The 18,743-nt window shown below is 44.6% G+C and overlaps 1 protein-coding gene across 1 annotated transcript in view; it reads right to left on the bottom strand.

Moving 5' to 3' along the window:
- Positions 1 to 5,530: 5,530 nt before the first annotated feature.
- Positions 5,531 to 18,743, bottom strand: part of stab1 (stabilin 1) — a 126,187-nt gene continuing 112,974 nt past the window's right edge. Inside the window, exons 66-68 of the mRNA XM_083939036.1 lie at positions 9,167 to 9,316; positions 7,078 to 7,182; positions 5,531 to 5,667 (exon numbers count right to left, since the gene is read on the bottom strand). Coding sequence (XP_083795162.1) covers positions 5,599 to 5,667; positions 7,078 to 7,182; positions 9,167 to 9,316 — 324 coding nt within the window. The 3' untranslated portion in view covers positions 5,531 to 5,598. The remainder of the gene's footprint in view (positions 5,668 to 7,077; positions 7,183 to 9,166; positions 9,317 to 18,743) is intronic.

Here is an 18,743-nt window from a genome sequence, read left to right as displayed (position 1 = left end):
TTGTTTTTGTTTTGTGTTCTTTAACGTAGTTGAGTAGAAAAGTCAACACAACTTCAGCGAGCTACCGAGGCTAGAATAAGAAAAACAATGCATGAAAACGCATCGCTCGAAGAAATACCCTTCTATGTGGTGCGCAAGTATTGGCAACATAGAAAAGGCTCTTTCACGCGTGCAGCACGCAACTGGTGATTCTCCGTGTCAGAGGAGTTCTCACTTATTGGAAATACGGTTTGATTCAGGCGAGGGCGTGTGTGGGTAGATTGTGCAGGAGTCCTGTTCTTTTTTTGATCGTAAACAACCGAGTCTCTTCCAATTCAGGCAATTTCAGGGACGTTCCTGAATCTCGTTGTCTCTCCGGTCGGACATTTTAGTCTTTGTGTAAATCACTTAGGGGGTACAGTAGGATCATAATTACGATGTTATCGCATTTTTTTTTTTTTGCATACATTTTAATTATTTTGCAAGTTACTGAACAGTGCAACCAAAGTATTTCCCAATGTAAATATAGCGCCAATGGAGAAAGTATATAACGGAGCGTTTAAGCCAAAGAACCTTTCTGAAGAGATTTTATTCAGTTTGTGCTATTTTGCAAACTTGTGCCAAAGGACATTTATCAAAGAGCTGCTTAAAGCTGCCTGCTGGGTTTCTGCCCCTTTAGGTGGTTGGAAAGGTTAATTGTGTTTCCATCTATGGCTACCATCCGATATGTGTGTGTGTGTGTGTGTGTGTGTGTGTGTGTTTGTGTACGTCAGTTACTGTTACTGTATAGCGGCAAAATGTCAGAAAGGAAATTTGATAGCAGAGCACAAAAAAATAAAAGCACAACAACTAAAAGAACAGCGGCCCCAAGATCTACTTTTGGATTTTTAAAGGTTGCGGACTCTTCTTCAGTTCTGAGTTGTTTTTTTTAATCCGATAGAGAATGATTAATAATGTGGGGGGCCCAAACAAACAGTAGCCTAGGGGCCCATGACCACCTTAATCCGCCACTGTGTGTGAAAGGCGGCCTCTGAGAAGTGCCTCCTTGTACAACGCATTAGGAGTCTGCGGTTGCACGGGACATTGGGAGCAAATTTTACAGCTTGTTCCACACATTTTGCGAATATGCGTGGACAGACAGCGTCGATGTGACGTGATAGTCTGACGGCCGCGTACTGTTTAGACACGGTAGTTTAGTTTCCTGCTACTTTCAGAATCTAAGACGATGGGGGATGAGAAATCCTCGTCACTACCTGTAGTTCGCTATGATTGGTTGATCGCCGTGTCTTTAGGGCGGGCATGAGGCGGACTAGACAACAGTGGGATTTGGCTGAGGAAAAAAACACCTGATGCGTCTGTGCAGAGCATAGAAGACGATACAGACGATACTAAGATCTCTCTGCTTTGGCAGATCGTCAACACCTTCTAATCCTTCACGATCTGATATCGTCATATCGCCCACCCCTTAAATCACCCTACATCGTCACCATTGGAGGTTTGTTTTCTTCCGCTGTTGGTCGCAGCGTGATAGAAACACGGCAACAATAAGCGGCCATATTCACACACGGGCTCACTCTGAGATTTAACGGCCTTTTAAGTAGAGAGCAGAGCTGGTGGGGTGAAGTCTGTTTGACGCCATCTGACTGAATTGGACATTAACGTTCTCACACAGCCTCGCCACGTGACGCCTCAATATTCTCAGGTTTGAGGTGCGTGTGTGAAACAGGGGGTGGTATCGTTAGAAAAAAGCTCTGACACTCTCTTTAACATGGACGGAGCGTTGGCTCGGCCACCACACGACATGATCAGGATGTTTAATCAGACAGGACGGCAGATGTGAACCAACAACACCGGTTTCAAATGAGGTCTGCGGTGGCGGCAGACAGCCAGCCTGCAGCAGTGGAGGTCAGGGTCTCCGGTCTTCACTCCTCCCCTTTCTCCCCCCACAGCGTCGCTTCTCAGGCAAAACCGTTTCCAAGCTGCTCTGCTCTGCAGCTCTTTGTGTGTTGGGGGGGGGGGGGGGAGCTCAGCAGGCGTAGAAACAGCCGGAACAGTAACCTCCAGCACCACTCGCTCTCCATTTTGGAAAAGGTTACCTCGTGAAAGATATTCTAACCTCAAAACGGCTTGAATGTGTAACCACTCGGCTTCTTGCATCTCGTGTGTGCACTGCAGTCTGCTGAACTGTCAAACCAATAAACCGTCTGATAGCCACATGGACAGCAGAGGGAGGAGGTCAGGCTTGTTTTCGTCTGCCTTGAATGTCGGCAGCAGAGAAGGAAAGCTATTTAAAGGGAAGGTCTACAGAGAGAGGAAGCATTTGGGGTTTTTCAGTGCGAGCCAGCGGTAGATGCAGCAGAATAACAATAATCTCTCTTTCTGCCTGGAGATTCAAGCAGAGGAGGAAGGAGAAGAAACAAACTGGCTCCTTCCATCATAAACAACATGGCTGCTTTCACACACACGACCAAAATCTGCCGGCTGTGTAAGCAAAACACGTTTGCTCTGAAGACACGAGGGAAAACAAAAGTGTGAAAACAGATGTGGAGGCCGGTGACACGTGAAATACAGTCAGAGTGAAAGATGCTGTAATAAAACAACTATTTGATGACATAAAATCCAGTTCAGACGTCTGTGGTGTCCAGAGGAGGACGACTGATGGCGGTTTTTGATGAAGTTTGAAGAATTCAATCTGGATTTTCGTTGTCGATTATTCTGTCTGTTATTTTCTTGGTTCATCGATAAGTGGTTTGGTCTATAACATGTCAGAAAAATGTCAAAGATAGTCACTTTATTGTAAGAAACAAGAAAATATTCACATTTAAGAAGCTGGAAAATGATTGAAAATGTGTTTAAGGGCGCACTCACACTGTCCTTCCGCACCGCGCCCCGGGCTTTAGGGTACTTGTCCCACCTCCCTCTCCCCCCGCGCCCCAGCCCCGTTTGGACTCACACTGCCTGGGCCTCGGCCAATTCTTCTTGCTGCCTATACGCCATCACGCCGTAACACGTCACACACATTGATGGCGTGTGTGTGGCTTTGTTTACAAATCTTTCCGTAGACCTCTGAGTTTTTGTGCGTCTTGTCGACTGTTTTTGAAAATTTTAATCCGACCAAATCTGCAGTAAACACTCCACCTCCGCATCACACCAACGTGAACCTTTCACCGCCATTGTTGTTGTTGTTGTTAAATGTCCGCGCATGGTCCGTCCTTCTATTTACATGTCCGAACAGGCGCACATAACGCTACTGCCGTAGGGCTCGTGCTCGTGCTCGTTCTCATACACGTGCGCACGCTCGTGCTCGTACATGTGCAAACGGCTCCGCTAAAGCCCACCTCTCGGCTGTTATGCGCGGAACGGGTGCACTCACACTGCTTAAACGCACTAGGCTTTAGCTGAAAAAACGGTTTTGGCCCGGTACAGAACGACAGTGTGAGTGCGCCCTAATTCTCTTTAAAAAAATGTTATCCCAAAATGTTTATTCCTTCAACAAAGAAACACAAGATTAGAAGTTGTATTTATGATTTCAAAACACATTTAAATGTCTGAGTTAACCTTTCGCACGCATGCATCTGCGTGTGTTTGCATGATTGTGCGTGCATCTTGAGGTGAGCAGCGCCTGTCGTTACTCGCTGGCGTTGGTTCATTGTGGATCCTTTGTTGGTTGAGTAGGAAATTGAAGGTGTGTCTTTGTTTGTGTTGTTTCTTTGAAGAAGAGCAAGACGCTCGAAAAGTCACCTTGGAGATAACTAAATAAACATGAGCATTATTTAGGGTTTAGACTTCCTCATGTTTTTCTGTCCGGCAGCTGGATGTGTACACTTTTGTTTGCTTTTTCATGATCCTTTGTTGTCACAGTTAGTGCAGCCAATAGGAACACAGAACAACAACCTGTTTATTTGCTCTTTCGTCAACAATGACGACGTTTGTGGAGGTTGTGGTATCACCGGTGCAGGAATTTCCTCCACACCGTCTTAACTGACATTTAACTGTTTCTATCACAGTTTCTTCTCTGCTAAAATACAAAACACCATCAATGATTAATGTCTAAACAGCAGCAGATGTTTTTACTTTGTGTTTAGTTGCTCTGTTTGATTTTGACCTTCGTGTATGTTATTTTTTTCATGTAGCCTCTCCGTCGAGGTCGTTCTCTAAACTCGATCCAATCGTCCTCACCTACAGGAGTCGCCATCTTGTCAGACTTTGATTCCGCCTCATTCCCTCTTACCAAAAAAGGGAATGTATGTGACGTTGGGGGGAGGGAGAAACGTCCGTCTGGCTTACATTTACCTCCGAGGAGAAGTGAGGGCCAGAGGCTAGCTGTCACTCAAGAGGCCACGCCCCTAATTATTCATAAACTTTAACCTCCAATAAAATAAAAACTAGCCTCGTACACAAATATTCATCCCCCTCAGTGTTGCCATGGAGATATGACCTAAACATACAGAGAGAGTATTTTTGTGTCAGGTTTTAAACTGAAAACAGCCTGTTTAACATGGGGGTCAATGAGAAAATGCTCTATTGTGCAAACTACTCTTAGTGGACACTCTGAGAACTGCAGTTTTTGGCACTTCCTGATTGGATCAACTAGGAAGTTGCTGTGGTGGGGGGTCGGTCAGCCACTGTGTTTTTCAGATTCTCATCTCATCTTCAACCGCTTATCCGGGGTCGGGTCGTGGGGGCAGCAGCTTTAGCAGCGTACCCCACACTTCCCTTTCCTGGGCCACATTAACCATCTCTTCTCAGGCCAGTGTGGAGATCTAATCTCTCCACCTGGTCCTGGGTCTTCCCCGAGGCCTCCTCCCAGCTGGACGTGCCTGGAACACCTCCCTAGGGAGGCGCCCAGGGTTCATCCTTAACAGATGCCCAAACCACCTCAACTGGCTCCTTTCAACGCAAAGGAGCAGCGGCTCTACTCCGAGTTCCTCACGGATGCTGAACTTCTCCCCCTCTCTCTAAGGGAGACTCCAGCCCCCCTCCTGAGGAAACACATTTTGGCTGCTTGTACCCGCGACCTCGTTATATATATACATTGGAACTTTTTTATATAGTTTTGATTAGATTTACTGTATATCTGGGTGATATATCAATTTTGCTGTGAATATCACAGGAGGGGTTTTCTCTGGTGAACACAAGAGAAAGCAAGACCCCATTTGAAGGTAGCATACGTTGGTGTATAATGTATTATTGTGCCATATATGTATTTATGCGAGGAAGAAGATATATCAGGCTTTGGCTTTGAATTAACAACTAACTCTGAACCTCTAAACCGCCTGTTTTTGCTCCCTGAACTGATAAAACCTGCTGCTTACATAAGCTAACTGAGCTCTACCTGCTCAGCATCATCATCACTAAACGTTGCAGATAAAGTTGAGACACGCGGAGAAGAAAGTGAGATAGGATCAGAGCTAACAAATAGTAAAAGTACAACTAGAATCCTAAAAATGCATCATTGAGCTGCAGAAACACGTTCACATTACACAGAATCAGGGGAGCACCTGTGTTAAGTAAACGGACATCTTTTATTTTTTAAGTGTAAGCAGATAAAGTGGCGAAAAGGCTGATTCCAGTTAAAGTCGACGGGTTATTCTGGTATGTAAACAGACAGCTCCAGTTTTACTGGTCCAGATCCAGAATCTTTGGAGGTTCTTCAGGTTCTGCTGGGTCCAGCCCCTGACCGGCGTCCTGTAGGAAGGAGAGAAGGAGAGTCAGTGGTTCATGCGTCGGCTAACAGCGGAAGAAGACGAACCTCTGACGGTAAAGAAGAAGGTGATTTACACAAAGACGGCAGGTGAGAACCAGCGCTCAATTCATCATCAAAGAACAACAAGAGATTAAGAACCCGGCGCGGTGCGATCTGCGTCATGTTCCTCCCTCCTGCACGCTCTACCCGGTGCCTCCCCTCGTCTCGTTCTTCATATGTTAAAAGTAAAGATGTGCAGATACCTTTGGTTGTAAAAGTGAATATTTATAGCCGTTCCTGGATTTATTCCCTCAGGGTGTTTTTAAAAGGATCGTAAATGGAAGTGGATGTCAGGAAATGGTCTGGACTTTGTGATTCTCTTCACCTTTGACCTTTATCGTTTCAGAGATGTTACGGCCATTTTAAAGTGAAGTGAACTCCATTAAAATAGAGACAAACTTGTTTCAAAATGTAGAAAGAACCTTAATGAAAGTGATGGCTGATAAAGTCCTCGTCTTGTGTAAAAATATTCCAACGTCTGTCTCATCTCATCTCATCTTCAGCCGCTTATCCGGGGTCGGGTCGCGGGGGCAGCAGCTTTAGCAGGGGACCCCAAACTTCCCTTTCCCGGGCCACATTAACCAGCTCTAACTGGGGGATCCCGAGGCGTTCCCAGGCCAGTGTGGAGATATAATCTCTCCACCTGGTCCTGGGTCTTCCCCGAGGCCTCCTCCCAGCTGGACGTGCCTGGAACACCTCCCTAGGGAGGCGCCCAGGGTTCATCCTTACTAGATGATCCTGAACCACCTCAACTGGCTCCTTTCAACGCAAAGGAGCAGCGGCTCTACTCTGAGTTCCTCACGGATGCTGAACTTCTCCCCCTCTCTCTAAGGGAGACTCCAGCCCCCCTCCTGAGAAAACCTATTTCGGCCGCTTGTACCCGCGACCTCGTTCTTTTGGTCCTGACCCAGCTTTCATGACCATAGGTGAGGGTAGGAACGGAGATTGACTGGTAGATCCAGAGCTTTGTCTTCCTCAGCTCTTTTTTCGTCACAACGGTGTGGTAGAGCGACTGCAGCTCCGCCCCCGCTGCTCCGATTCTCCGGCCAAACTCACGCTCCATCGTCCCCTCACTCGTGAACATGATCCCGAGGTACTTGAACTCCTTCACTTGGGGTAAGGACTCATTCCCTACCTGGAGTAAGCAATCCACCGGTTTGTCTGTCTGAAACAAACAATAAGCTTCAGCAGTCTTTGCGTGTTTCTGTTTATTCTTATTGTGTTTTATTGTTTGAGAAGCCTTCACATTCCTGGACCTGTCGCTCACACTGATGTTATTCTGAATTGTTGTTTCAACACAGAGCTGCTTAGACCTTTAACTGATCAGTCAAGTCTCTGATTGGTCGACTCACCCCGAACGGCTCGCTGAAGGCTCTGGAGCCGCTGTACAGAGGGTTGGGGATGGAGACCAGCGTGGGCTTCTTTCTGCCGCCCGCTGCACCGTCCTCATCCTCATTCTGTCACAGAGGAAACAAACATATATCTGTTTGACATTTGTGATGTGAGATCACTGAAGGAAACTTCATTCAAGCTCTGATATGTGCAAACAGGCAGTATCCAATAAGCACCGATTTGGTCGTTAGTCATTTTTTAGACGTTTGAACGTGAAAGGTTTAAAGTCTGAAGTCATTCAGGCGGGATTAGTTTAATGTGGGGACGTGGGGTAAAATAGTCTTACCTGACGTCTGTAATATAAATGGACGATTCACACGGGGCTAAGAAATCCCTGTATTCTACCAAAGGTGGGGTTACTTGATTTAATACTATGTCTCCTCCCCGTCTCCATGTGCGCTACGTGGTCTCATGGGAGGGCATATAAATAGCACGCCACTTTTCATGACTTTTCGCGTGCATGTCTACGCATATTAAACTTTTCGCGTGTCATTTAAAGCCCGTAGTTCCCCAGGGTTAGGGTTAGGGTTAGGGCATTTCACGCCCATTATTTCAGCCATTCTTCACATGAAATATTGATTTAAAATCAACCCTCTGACAGAAAGCTCCACCACTTCGTATTTATCCGCCACCCACGAAAAACACGTGGGTTTTCTGTCAATGACATTTGTGCGTCAAATGACAACGCCATCTCTGCACTATACAAGTCAATTGAGACTACGTGGCGTGAAATGACACGCAAAAATCATGACATGCGTTGTAATTATACGCGAGATGGCTTGAGAGACATAGCGTGTCATTCACACGCCTTTTGGTGAGACCAGGCTGATGTGCGTGCTACGTAGCTTCCTGATATCACAAAATTATGTAAACGCAAAACTAAAGGACAGAATCGATTATCTAAAAAAAGGTTTCAGAGTGCTTCTTCAAGCACCTCTATGTGGAAACTACGTATTGACGGGAGATCTACGTGTGTTTTACGGAGGGTCGTATTTGGACTCGACAAGTTTTACCTGAGGTATTTTTTCCCGACTGTTTCACAGAAGGTAAAAATCATCATTTTTATTGACAGTCTCCAGGATAATTACTGACATAGTGCATTCGGACGGGACTAAAACATCTGGTAAAAATGACCTTACCCCGCGCCCCCACATTAAACCAATCCCGTCAGAACAGGGCTTGAGTCACCAAACATTTTGCTGTTTGGTCAATACGTAGTTGCCACATTGAGGCGCTTGAAGAGACACTCCGATACCTTTTTTTTAGATAATAGTTTCTGTCCTTTAGTTTTGCGTTTACATAATTTTGTGACATCAGGAAGCTACGTAGCACGCACATGGAGACGGGGAGGCGACGTAGTATTAAATCAAGTAACCCCTCCCACCTTTGGTAGAACACACGGATTTCTTAGCCCCTTGCGAATCGTCCATTACAGCCATTTTTACCTTCTGGAAAACACACCTCAGGTAAAACTAGTCCCGTCTGAATACAACCCTCTGTAAAACATACGTAGATATTCTGTCGTATCCTGTTAATATGTAGTTTCTGTGTTTTTTTGAGCACGGAGGCCCGCAAAGAATGTAGATGTGCCATGTTGTGATATCAGGAAGCTACGTAGCACGTACATGGCGGCGGGGAGCTGCCGGCAGTGCGTGAATCTAGTAACCCCTCCCACTTCTGGTAGAATACAGGGATTTCTTAATCTCGTGCATTTCTATTTTTTCGTTTATTTTACCAAGTAAGTCACTTTGAGGTCAGAGACTTTTGCAACTGAGATGAACAAAACTAGAGAGAAGGAGAGAGAGAGAGAGAGAGAGAGAGAGAGAGAGAGAGAGAGAGAGAGAGAGAGAGAGAGAGAGTGTGTGTATTGGCTCGGGAGAGAGAGGGGAAACTGCAAGAAGAAGTCTAACTGCTGCCAATGCTGATCTTTTTTTGTTTCTTTTTACCTTCTGCAGCTTTAGCGTGCAGGTCCCAAAGCTCATGTGTGTGTGTGTGTGTATGTGTGTGTGTGTGTGTGTGTGTGTGTGTGTGTGTGTGTGTGTGTCTCACTCTGAAGTAGTGGAAGCGGAAGGCGTCAGTCTTGTGTTTGAAGACGTAGTAGCCCAGTGCAGCCAACACACACGCCAGTAACACAGACACCAAGATGGCCGACACTGTTCCGCTTGAGTGGGCGTGGCCTCGGGACGCATGAGGGGAGATCTGGAGGAACACGACAGGTATGACATCACACACGAGAATTACTACATGTATGAGGACATCACATTAAATTACGCTCACACTCTTTATCTGCCCAGCTACACTTCTGTCACACACTGTCGCCATGGAGACATGACTTTGTGCAGTGTTTTTATGGCTCTTTTTTTATGACATATTATACGATGACATTTTTATTGGCTTGCTATATATACATGACATTTTTGCTATTGCCACGGAGACGTAGCCTGGATCCCCAGAGGAAGATGACGATTCAACCAATTTCAAATGAATAATTAATGTTAAAGATCCAGTGAGAAAACAAACAGGCCCGTCCTGATGACTGACTCAGGGCGCACTCACACTGTCCTTCCGCACCCGGCCAAACCAGGTTTTTCAGCTAAAGCGGCCAGCTGGCCGTCCACGGCCCGTCTGAGAGAGGTGGGCTTTTGTAGAGCGCGTTTGCACATGTACGAGCACGAGCGTGCGCACGTGTACCAGCACGAGCACGAGGCCTACGGCGGTTCTGACGTCAATTATGTGCGCCTGTTCGGACATAGTAAATAGAAGGACGGACCATGCGCAACAATGGCGGTGAAAGGTTGACGTTGGTGTGATGCGGAGGTGGAGTGTTTACTGCAGATTTGGTCGATGAAAAGATTCAAAAACAGTCGACAAGACGCACAAAAACTCAGAGGTCTATGGAAAGATTTGTAAACACAAAGCGACGCATTGTGATGACGTCATCAATGCGTGTGACGTGTTACGACGTGATGATGTATAGGCAGCAAGAGGCCCAGGTAGTGTGAGTACAAACGGGCCTGGAGGGGGGGACAAGTACCCTAAAGCCCGGGGCGCGGTGCGGAAGGACAGTGTGAGTGCGCCCTCAGGCAGACATTTTGTTTTCCATCACAGGAAGATTAAGGGACAGGATGTGGAGGAAAGAAAGATGGCCACCAACACATCGCATCTCCGAGTAAGTTTTTATATGCAGTGTTTTTTACCCTCCCATTATATTAGGGTGGCGCTGCGCCCCCCCTCCAACGGCACCCCCTGCCCCTCTTCAAGGTCAAGTTAATTTTATTTAATTGTATTTTCTGAATAGCGTCAGATCCCAACAGGAGTCATTTAAGGATCCCTTTCCTATAGAACAGCTCCGTACTTTTAGTAAACAAACTAAACAGCCTCAGGTTATTTATCTTGTTTACACGACAGCATGTAAATTCTGTCTCTACGTGGTTGAGTTTTTACAATTCTCAGAAAACTCCGACAGCGTTGGAGAGTCACTTGTTCAAAGATCGTTTTTTAAACTGTTATGGAAGAGGCTTCACCCCTAAAGGGGAAAACGAAACTGAAACTTATCAGAGATCTTTCATTTTGAGTTCGAGAAGATGATTCACTCCTACAAAAAAAGTTATTTTTGATTTAACTTTGTTCTGGTTCTGTCGGAGAACATTATTTGGACCTTTTGGACTTTAATGATTTAAGGACATTTTCTGATGCTGAGTGTGGCTCATTGTGTGAAACATGATTTAAACTGAGTTTGCGTTGAGGCTGATTATTGCTGTATAATTGTGATCCTTCTGTCTGGTGATTTTTAACGCCTTTTAACACTGATTCATTTATCCGTGTGGGGATTGACCTTTAATACGAACCAAACCATTAAAGTGTCTGATTAAACACCGACTGGCGCGCTAACAAAAGAACATTCAGGCAACAACGCTGCAGCAGAGACACATGAAAACTATGAGTCCTTTAATGTTTTTGTCATTGCCCCCCCAACGCTGAAAACCTGGGGGAAACACTGATATGATACTTTTTATGACATACTTTAAAGCAAAAAATAAAAAATCTTCAGACTGAATTTCCTTTTCAGGCATCGGGACAAACATTTACCCGTCCCTTGGCACGTAGCCCTCCAAAATTAAGTCGCCAGGGAAATATTTTAGTCGCATCAGAGCCAGCGGCACCAACGGACAACAGATGAAATCATCAAGAAGGCTCTGGCTCTGTACTTGGTCTCAGGCTGGAGTCTTTTGAGTCCGTGGTGGAGAGAAGAGCGCTGAACAAACTGTAATCCATCATAGACGATGATCAGCACCCTCTCCATCACACAGTGGTCAGACAGCGGAGCACCTTCTCACACAGGCTCTACTCCAGATACAGGAAATCTTCCCTGCCACATGCATCACACTGTACAACAACAGTTATACTGTTCAGATCAATACAATCTCAAGAACCTTATGTTTTAACTCGTTATCTGTCCACTGCACCTTAGATTATTATATGCACTATACGTAGTCCGCTTATTCATTCATTCATACCATTTAGGTATCTTTTATATTGTATTTCTATATTGCTGTTTTGATGTATCTGTGTTCAGTGAAGAAGAAGAATTCCTTTGTTAGTCCCGCGAATGGGGAAATTCAATTTTCACTCTATTATTTTTCATGTTACCAACACACAGTACAAATATACACACATGCAACCAATGGAGACCAATGACCGCATCTCGGCAGTGCCCAGGAGATGAACTGGCAACTCTCCATCCACCAGTCCACACTCCAACCATGGTCCACATAGGGACCCTCCGGTTCCCAGCCCAGTCACCTATGGACTGAGCTAACGCCCCTGCTGCTGTTACACTGCAAATTTCCCAACTTGGTAATAAAGTATTTGTATTCTATTCTATTTGGAGACCGCTAGTTTACAGTGCTTAATAAAAAGTAAAAAAGAAAATAAATATCAGAGGTTGAGTCACTTTCGGACATTTTAATATGAACACATTTTCCATTCTTATTCAGACTTAAATTTCAGTGTTGCGTTACTAAACTTTTTGATTTGTATATATATATGTATTTTATTTTAGTAAGTGAGATAATAGTCTGGAAACAATACAAACATTTTTCCATACTCTTTTCCCTTTTTCCAAACTGAACTCAAATCAAATTCCATACTTTTCCGTACTGCGTAGGAACCCTGAGAGTAAAGTCATAGAAAAGGCCCCAAAACAAAGTCAGTATAGTGTGTTGAGAAAAAGTCAAAATATAATATGTCCAAGTACCTTTTACATTTTGCATCACGTGTATAATTTGTTTTTGTTCGACACAGTTGGGCTCATTTGTATTTATTCCAAAAAACACATCTTAGAGAAGTAAATTAGGTCTTGTGTCTTTCTATTATAGGAGTTAGTTAGGCCTTGTTTCGTTATCTTAATTTTAATTATTTGGCACCACCTCCTCATCCCATTTTCCCCCTAATTATTGTCCGAGCCAGGAAAAGATTGAAGGAGTTACGAGTGTTTATGTCAGAAGTTCTACATGTTTGGCAAAGTGGCACGAAAGAAGCCACTTCTGAGAAAATGTCACACTGAGTCTCATTAAAACACATGTTGAAGATCATGACGCCATGTGTCAAAGGTTTTATGGTCAATGAGACCAAAACTGAACTTTTTGGGCTGAACTCCAAACGCTGGTGGTGGAAACCAAACACAGCACACCACCCAAAACACACCACCCCTACAGTGAAACCTGGTGGTTTTATTCATGATTAATTTTTATTTATCATTATTTTATTTATTTACAAGTATGTTTACTCCATCTGAAGCACAGACGTATGTTTTCTTTTGTAGTTTCCTGGTTCCAAACTGATCCAGACCTGGAAATTACTCAAATTAAAATTCATACTTTTCCAAACTGCAGGAACCTTGTATGAAAATGTTACATATCGTACCTCACCAAGACGTCACCTTGGACTTAAAACCTGAGATGGACATTATTTCACTATTTTCTGACATTTCACAGACCAAATGATTAATGGAGAAAATAATTAGCAATTGACAATGAAAATAATTGTAAGTTGCAGACGTAGCATCATAACCTGACGATCGAGATGACTTTCGTTCCGTCTTGACTCCGCCTAGCTGCACTCAACCATCTGGGATCGCTCCATAGGAAAGAGATTTCAGGGTCCGCATAAAATGGTCGAGCCAATCAGGACCGCTGGGCGGGGTTTTATAGATGTGACGTAGCAGAGAATCGGCTGTTGTGATTCAGACAACAATGGCGGCTCACATCGAGGAAGGTGTGTCGCGCTCCTCAGCATCAAAGGTTGGTTTCCATGTGAGTGGTTGAAGTAGCACGTCAATAAAGATGATGAACAAGTGGTTTATCCAATCATATGCAGGGATTTTTGATAAGGCCCAGCCTCCTGAGATCACTTTGCTATGGCGAGATCCCAGATGGACGAGTGAAGCACGGGGGAACCAAATTTATCTGGCGAGAGTCAGGTCAGGAGCATCAGTCCTCAGTGACAGAAGTTTCTAAAACTCCAGTGGATGAGCATCATTTTTGACAGCCCTATTGTAAATCCAAGAATAAACTGCATTAAATGTGTTTTAACAGTGAAACGACCTTTTTATCTTATAAAGTTTGTCAAAGAAAACTATGTTTTCGAAGAGTAACCAGAAAGCTTTCTTGCATAGATTAAATCCAAACTGCATCTTAGACCGTACTGATGCACTGTTAATGTAGTTAATTGTGCCACGTTGTTTTTCCACAGCTTACACAGTGCGTTCATTTCTGTTTGCACTGTGACATCACAGCAGGATGTCACCATTTGACGTGTAATATAATGTAATGGTGTCTCCGCCTTCAGCTGTGTCAACATCACTGTACGCATGTAGTCATACAGGAAGTAAACTCTTGATTAAATGTGTATCATTACATTGTAACAGCTGCAGGATACTGATTTACTCCTCAGTTTTGATCCACATGCTGGAGATCCTGACACAAACTGTTGATATATGGTGTCTCGTGAATAGCTACAAACATCTCTGTGTGCATAGTTAGGCTCAGGAACATAAAGCCCAGTTCAGACCAAAGATTCGCAACTAGACGAGTTGAAACACGCAACTACTTGCACTGTGCAGGTCTGCAACGTTCTGAAACGCGGGTCTACACTAATGAGACAACGTGAGACGGTTTATCACCTCCGAGGGAACGACTCTCTGTACTTCTGTTCTAACTTTTGACTTTTCAGGCTTTTTTTGAAGCTGGATATAATTTGTAGCAATCTTGAAATATTAATGATAGTGAAATACTTGCTACAGCTGCCTTTCTATGAGTGATGGTGGTGAATAAAGTGTTATAAGAGCTGTACCCTCTCTCTCAGTCGCTCATTGAGCCTCCGTCCTGTTTGAATTTTGGATATTTGTAATTCATAATCATAGTTTTGTCAGGTCAGACACAGTTCAGTGTCTCCTCTGTCTCACCTTCTTAATGCATAATGCAAATAACTAACTCATGATGATATAATGGCATATTTGTGCATCTGTACCCTGTGTTAGAGACCTTGTGATGAGAGAGGTGTCTAAGGCATGTTTTTGTTTGGTCTAAAGACGTCACCCAACCAAGGCTATTCGCGTCCTGTCCCTTCCTCTAAAAGACTGGGCACGATTTGGCTCGTTGTCATTCCTGCTTGACTCTAACTTTGTGAGGACACAGGGATGAACGTATTTTTGTCTGCAGAGAAAAATCTCATCTCATCTCATCTTCATCCTCTTATCCGGGGTCGGGTCGCGGGGGCAGCAGCTTTAGCAGGGGACCCCAAACCTTTCCCGGGCCACATTCACCAGCTCTAACTGGGGGATCCTGAGGCAGTCCCAGGCCAGCGTGGAGATCTAATCTCTCCACCTGGTCCTGGGTCTTCCCCGAGGCCTCCTCCCAGCTGGACGTGCCTGGAACACCTCCCTAGGGAGGCGCCCAGGGTTCATCCTAACTAGATGATCCTGAACCACCACAACTGGCTCCTTTCAACGCAAAGGAGCAGCGGCTCTACTCCGAGTTCCTCACGGATGCTGAACTTCTCCCCCTCTCTCTAAAGGAGACTCCAGCCCCCCTCCTGAGAAAACCCATTTCAGCTGCTTGTACCCGCGACCTCGTTCTTTCGGTCCTGACCCAGCTTTCATGACCACAGGTGAGGGTAGGAACCAAGATTGACCGGTAGATCGAGAGCTTTGCCTTCCGCAAAGAGGAAAATGCTTTGTCAAAATAAACCACGGAGAAAAAGCTGATTCTGTTTGTTGATCTTTGTTGAAGAATCCATTTCCACAACAGTCCAAAATTGACATTTCTATCAGCTGACAGTTTGTAGCTGACTTGACCAGCGCGCTGATTGGCTGTGGCGTGCCTTATGCTCTAAAACCGGCTACTAGGTACCTGACGAGCTAAGTGGCAGGCAACAACATCAGCCGGTCTTTGGTCTGAACTGAGCTTTGCCAGTAGCTCTAGAGACCTGCAGTTTTAATGTCACAGAGCAGAGACTTTGTTGTGTAGATGGGTAAAAACTGAGAATTAATTATCTACAAGGACATAAGGGATCTGTTTTTTTTTTTTTTTTACTAAAACAACTAAAACTCTATGTTGATTTCTTTTGATTTGATGTGAAAAACTTGAGTTGTGCTTCAGGGTGGGAACCTACTTTTTTGGGTCGAGCGAGATATCGTCAGTGGAAATGTTGGTGTCTTGCAAACCACTGGACACTTTATCTGCGTGACACGCAATTAGATGCAATTTGTGATTTATCTTCTCAAATAAATTACAGATTAGAGCTTGAAGAAGATTCACATCACAGTGTCGGAGTATGGGAACGAGTGGAAATAAGGTGAACCCTGAACAACAATAACCGTTTGCGGGGACTAAAATGATTATTTAGCCAAAGGCTTCTGGTTAATCTGCTGTGATCTTCATCATCTTGTGTCCCACATCATGAATATTGATCAGAGTTGTGGTGTTATCTCAGACGCAGCTAATTGAATCTTCGTTTCCTGAAAACTACACAGCCATCTGCTCCCTGCCCATAGCTGTAGCTGTTGCCTAGCAACAACAGACAGAACGAAGTGCTGCAGACCGGAGAGAGAGCGGCCGACACGGCGCCACCTGGTGGCTGCGCTCAGAACACCTTATTGTTATGGAGTTTATGACGTAAAAAATAAATTAAAAAAAAAGCTAATGATGAATGAAGTTTTGGCTGCAGTTCACCCCCCATAGAGCAACTTAAAATGTTGCTGCTGAGGCTCAGAGCAGGAGCACGAAGGCACAAACGCACTGAAATCATCTGACATTTTGAAGTTTTGACCAATTGTTTTAAATGGTCAAACACGTACCAAAAGTACAATAAGACGCGTCAAACTGGTTTCACCATTAAGGGCGTACTCACACTGTCCTTCTGGCCGGGGCCAAAACCGTTTTTTCAGCTAAAGCCTAGTACCTTTAAGCAGTGTGAATGCACCCGCTCCGCGCACAACTGCGGCCAGACGGCCCGCTTGAAAGAGGTGGGCTTTAGCGGAGCCGTTTGCACATGTACGAGCACGAGCGTGCGCACGTGTACGCCTGTTTGGACATGTAAATAGAAGGACGGACCATGCGTGGATATTTAACAACAACAACAATGGTGGCGAAAGGTTCACGTTGGTGTGGTGTGGAGGTGGAGTGTTTACTGCAGATTTGGTCGATGAAAAGATTCAAAAACAGTCGACAAGACGCACAAAAACTCCGAGGTCTATGGAAAGATTTGTAAACAAAGCCACACACACGCGATCCATGCGTGTGACGTGTTACGGCGTGATGACGTGTGGACAGCAAGAAGCATTGGCCGGCCCTGGCAGTGTGAGTACAAACGGGGCTGGGGCGTGGGGGGGGGGGGGGGGGGTTGAGGGGGGACAAGTACCCTAAAGCCCGGGTCGCGGTCTGGAAGTACAGTGTGAGTGCGCTCTAAGGCTCATTTATGCTCTACGTTAGATACGCATACGAATACGCACGGAGCCTTCTGTCCGTACTCTGGAGACATTACGTCCATATTTCTGGATGTGTCCTATCAGCTTGCGGATGCGTACGGATATGGACCAAATGTTGTAGTACCACTGGAAATTGTGTTGTCACTCTACACAAAAAGTGCTGTGGATAGCAGGAGTGAGCACGTCATTGAGAGCCCCGACACACATCCTGAAATACTGAAAGAGATGTTCGTCGTCAAGTTCTCTCATCTGTAAAACCAATGCGTGGAATTCAGACCACTGTTGTCTACAACGCCGCCCGCCATATGGCCTCCTCCTCAACAGACGCAGGGTCATTATCTCCTCCGTCGTCACCATGTTTGTTGTAAACTTTATTGGAGTAACTGTTGAATCTGAACGACGCGTCTAGAGGATGTTTTGCTCAAAGTCCATTCCAACGTAAAGGTCGTATGAAAGCATGAGGGCAGTGTTGCTTTTGTCAACAAAAATTATGGCGAAACATCTTCGTCAACGAACCTTTATCACGTGACGAAAACTAGACGAGATGAAACGAAAATGCTGGTCATGTGATGATGATTAAGACTAAATATATAATGCAATATCACTGATGAATAAAAACAAGACGAAATGTCTCTTTATTTTCGTTGACGAAAACAAGACGAAATAGCGTTGTTGTAACGTTGATTCGTCTCGTTTCTTTCCCAGTCTCGCGTCTGGGCGACATCACTTCCTCAATCCCCACACACGCATTATTTAGATTCTGAAGCTGTCACTGCTGTGGGTTAACGTTAGCGTTAGGGTTAGCGACAACTTAGGTATGTCAGGTCATAACGTCACGATAATTTCTGTTTTAGAAAGCTCATGCAACATGAGGCTACGGTTAATGTGTCGCGTTTTAACGCTAGCTTTAGACGTTAGCCACTGGAGCTGAGAGCGTGTGTGTGTGTGTGTGTGTGTGTGTGTGTGTGTGTGTATGTGTATTTATTTTTGAGAGTGTAAAGTGTGTTTTTAGTTCCTACCTGACTGACTCACTCTATAAGTCCACTAAACTTCCCCTCGTTGGCCAAATACTTTCACTAGTTTTGTATTTCACAGAGCAAATAACACTGAACTGAGTTTGGCATCAAAATAAATTGGCTTACTTCTTCTAGACCTGTTCATGCTGTAAACTAAAGATATCTGCATGTAAACTAAAGATATCTGCATGGGTTTGGCTAAAAGGAAATGTTGGTTACGTCAATACTACTAGGTACTTTTATTATATTGATTAAATATAATTGCATTACTAAAAAGAGACTAATATACAATTTTATTTGACTAAAACTAGACTAAAACTCTCAGACTTCTAGTCGACTAAAACTGGACTAGACTAAAAGTAAAACAGGCCGCCAAAAACAACACTACATGAGGGCAGTGATGATTATGACGTTAACATACGTCTGCATTTATGCATGAAATGGGAGCATAAATGAGCCTATACGCCGTCCGAGCGATGTAGCCTGGCATCACCAGACTGACTCATTTCATTTTGGATTTTAAAGGGACGATGCAGAGCAAAAAGCTTCTGGACACAGTTTGATAGACCTACAACCAATCACAGCAACAAAGTGATTATGATGACTCAGCAGTAGGTGATTG

The sequence above is a fragment of the Echiichthys vipera genome (assembly GCF_963691815.1).
Source record: "Echiichthys vipera genome assembly, chromosome: X".
In the NCBI taxonomy this organism is placed as follows: domain Eukaryota; kingdom Metazoa; phylum Chordata; class Actinopteri; order Perciformes; family Trachinidae; genus Echiichthys; species Echiichthys vipera.
Note: the sequence above shows the minus strand (reverse complement) of the source record. Positions and strands in the feature narration are given on the sequence as shown.